Source organism: Palaemon carinicauda, chromosome 17 (genome assembly GCF_036898095.1).
Source record: "Palaemon carinicauda isolate YSFRI2023 chromosome 17, ASM3689809v2, whole genome shotgun sequence".
Classification (NCBI taxonomy): domain Eukaryota; kingdom Metazoa; phylum Arthropoda; class Malacostraca; order Decapoda; family Palaemonidae; genus Palaemon; species Palaemon carinicauda.
Window position 1 is genome coordinate 42720185 of NC_090741.1, and position 2500 is coordinate 42722684.

General features: G+C 36.3%; 1 protein-coding gene across 1 annotated transcript in view; it reads left to right on the forward strand.

Annotated features, from left to right (window-relative positions):
* LOC137656325 (ileal sodium/bile acid cotransporter-like) overlaps positions 1–2500 on the forward strand; it is a 34524-nt gene that overhangs the window by 27472 nt on the left and 4552 nt on the right. Inside the window, exons 5-7 of the mRNA XM_068390498.1 lie at positions 585–759; positions 1194–1341; positions 2303–2417. Coding sequence (XP_068246599.1) covers positions 585–759; positions 1194–1341; positions 2303–2417 — 438 coding nt within the window. The remainder of the gene's footprint in view (positions 1–584; positions 760–1193; positions 1342–2302; positions 2418–2500) is intronic.

Below are 2500 nucleotides of genomic sequence, written 5' to 3' on the forward strand. Positions count from 1 at the left end.
GACATTTTATCAATGTGGAAAATTTTAGGGCATATCAGACAATTGACCCCAGCATAATTATGTTAGAATATTAATAAACACATTAAAAACATATTTCATGCATAATTATGGTATTTAATACAACAAACATGTTTATAACTCATTTGTTAGCTTATAAAGGGGGAGAAATGTACACTACAAAATTAAGGGGTTAAGTTAGGTTTTCTTACAACTGACAAAAAACTACACGTCTCATTGAAAATATTTTGTTAGCTGTATTATGCATAAAAGTTGCTACTATTACTATTATAAAAAAATGAAGCTCCTATAGTCCATTTCTTTTAGCGATGCATATTTGCACCGACTCGCAGCGGTGCCCTTTTAGCTCGGAAAAGTTTCCTGATCGCTGATTGGTTAGAATTATCTTGTCCAACCAATCAGCGATCTGGAAACTTTTCCGAGCTAAAAGGGCACCGCGACGAGTCGGTGCAAATATGCATCGCTAAAAGAAATGAAGCTCCTAGCTATCATATTTACAGAGTAACTCGCAATTGAAAATTGCCAATTTTCAAATCGATATCTGCAATATTACTTTGATCACACAGATTGCATATGGTCTAGGACTGCTGATCTTTCCTGACGACTTTAACTTGCGCCTCGGACTCTTTTTGAACGGCTGTTGTCCTGGGGGAGGACAGTCTAATATGTGGACTCACTTGCTTGGTGGATCCCTGGATCTTTCTATCATGATGACTACTGCTTCCACCTTGGCTGCTTTTGGTAAGCATTTTTTAATGTTTAGGTCTTTCATGAATAACAGGCTAATATAGGTTAAGAACTGTGAGCTCAGTGCAATGTCAGTAGAACATATTCTGTAATTGTATTTAAAAATTGTAATTTCGATTATTTTTTTGTGTTTTACAAAATTTCAAATGAACTGGTTTTGAATGAATAGTATATTCATAGTCTATTCATTTATTTTTATTAATAATTTCATTATTTCATCTGCATACAGTGACTTTTGCCAATGGCTTGATTGACTGTCTTTTAAAAAAAAATGAAAGATTTGTAGTCACTGAAATATTTCGCATAGTCAAGAATGTGTGATATATGCTTAATAGGTCCTAAACAAAAATGACTGTAATCAAAAGAATAAGTTTTTAAGATTATTAACATGAACTTGTACGGCATGTTTAACTCTTCTCTGCCCACAGGAACTGTACCTTTGTGGGTGCTACTAGTGGGACCAACCATTGCGGCTGAGGGACACTTTGTCATACCGTTCTTTGACTTGGTCGTGACAGTCATTGGTCTCATTTTCCCGTGTGTTGTGGGTATCATATCCCAGATCGTTTGCCCAAAGTAGGTTGCATCGTTATTTACTTTCCTTTATTATCTATAACTTAATTTGACTCTGTTGTGTATATGATAATCAGCCTGTAAGTTCAAGTACTATAGTCAATTCTTTTTAGCAAGGCAGATTTCCACCGACTCGCAGGGGTGCTCTTTTAGCTCGGAAAAGTTTCCTGCTCGCTGATTGGCTGGACAAGATAATTCTAACCAATCAGAGAGCAGGAAACTTTTCCGAGCTTAAAGGGCTCCGCTGCGAGTCGGTGCAAATGCGCCTCATTAAAACAAATTGAGTATAGTAAGGGTGCAGTTACAACATCACCCATATACACATACTATCAAATGCAGCTCCTTATTTATTACTATTTCGTGTTTTTATACCTAATCATTGCATTCTTTAAATATTTCTAAATTTCCAGTTTAGTGATTATTTCCATATCCACCAAAAACGACAATGACTTACGTTTGTAAACATTTAGGAATATTGATATTGTATTGTGTCCTGAAGCATAAATGAACGCACAGTATAATTGAGTAGAGCCATTAAGGATTAAATAGTTATCACTTTGATAAAACCAAATGGATTATATCCTACTCCTAAATCTTGCTTTATTGTCTTATATCTGAATCATTGGCTGACCTATAGTCCATTTCTTTTAGCGATGCATATTTGCACCGACTCGCAGCGGTGCCCTTTTAGCTCGGAAAAGTTTCGTGATCGCTGATTGGTTGGAATTATCTCGTCCAACCAATCAGCGATCCGGAAACTTTTCCGAGCTAAAAGGGCACCGCTGCGAGTCGGTGCAAATATGCATCGCTAAAAGAAATGGACTATAGCTGATCTTATTTTGCTTCTTGCCCATAAGCATACATTGCTGATTGTACTTATATCTTTAATATCAGGCTTCTCGGCTAATCATATTTAGCAATAGTCAGAGGACATATCAGATTAAATCTTTAATATTTTTTTCAGAGTGACCATATACGCGAAGAAGGTCTTGACGCCATTCAGTATCGTCATATTAACGTATACATTTTCCTTCGGCGTGTATGCGTACTTCTACCTGTTCTCTATTATGACATGGAAGGTGAGGAAGTACAGACACATAACCAGATATTTAAATGTCAGAAAATGTAAATTCCCTGTCTCATTGTACTTGAAGGTTTGGTT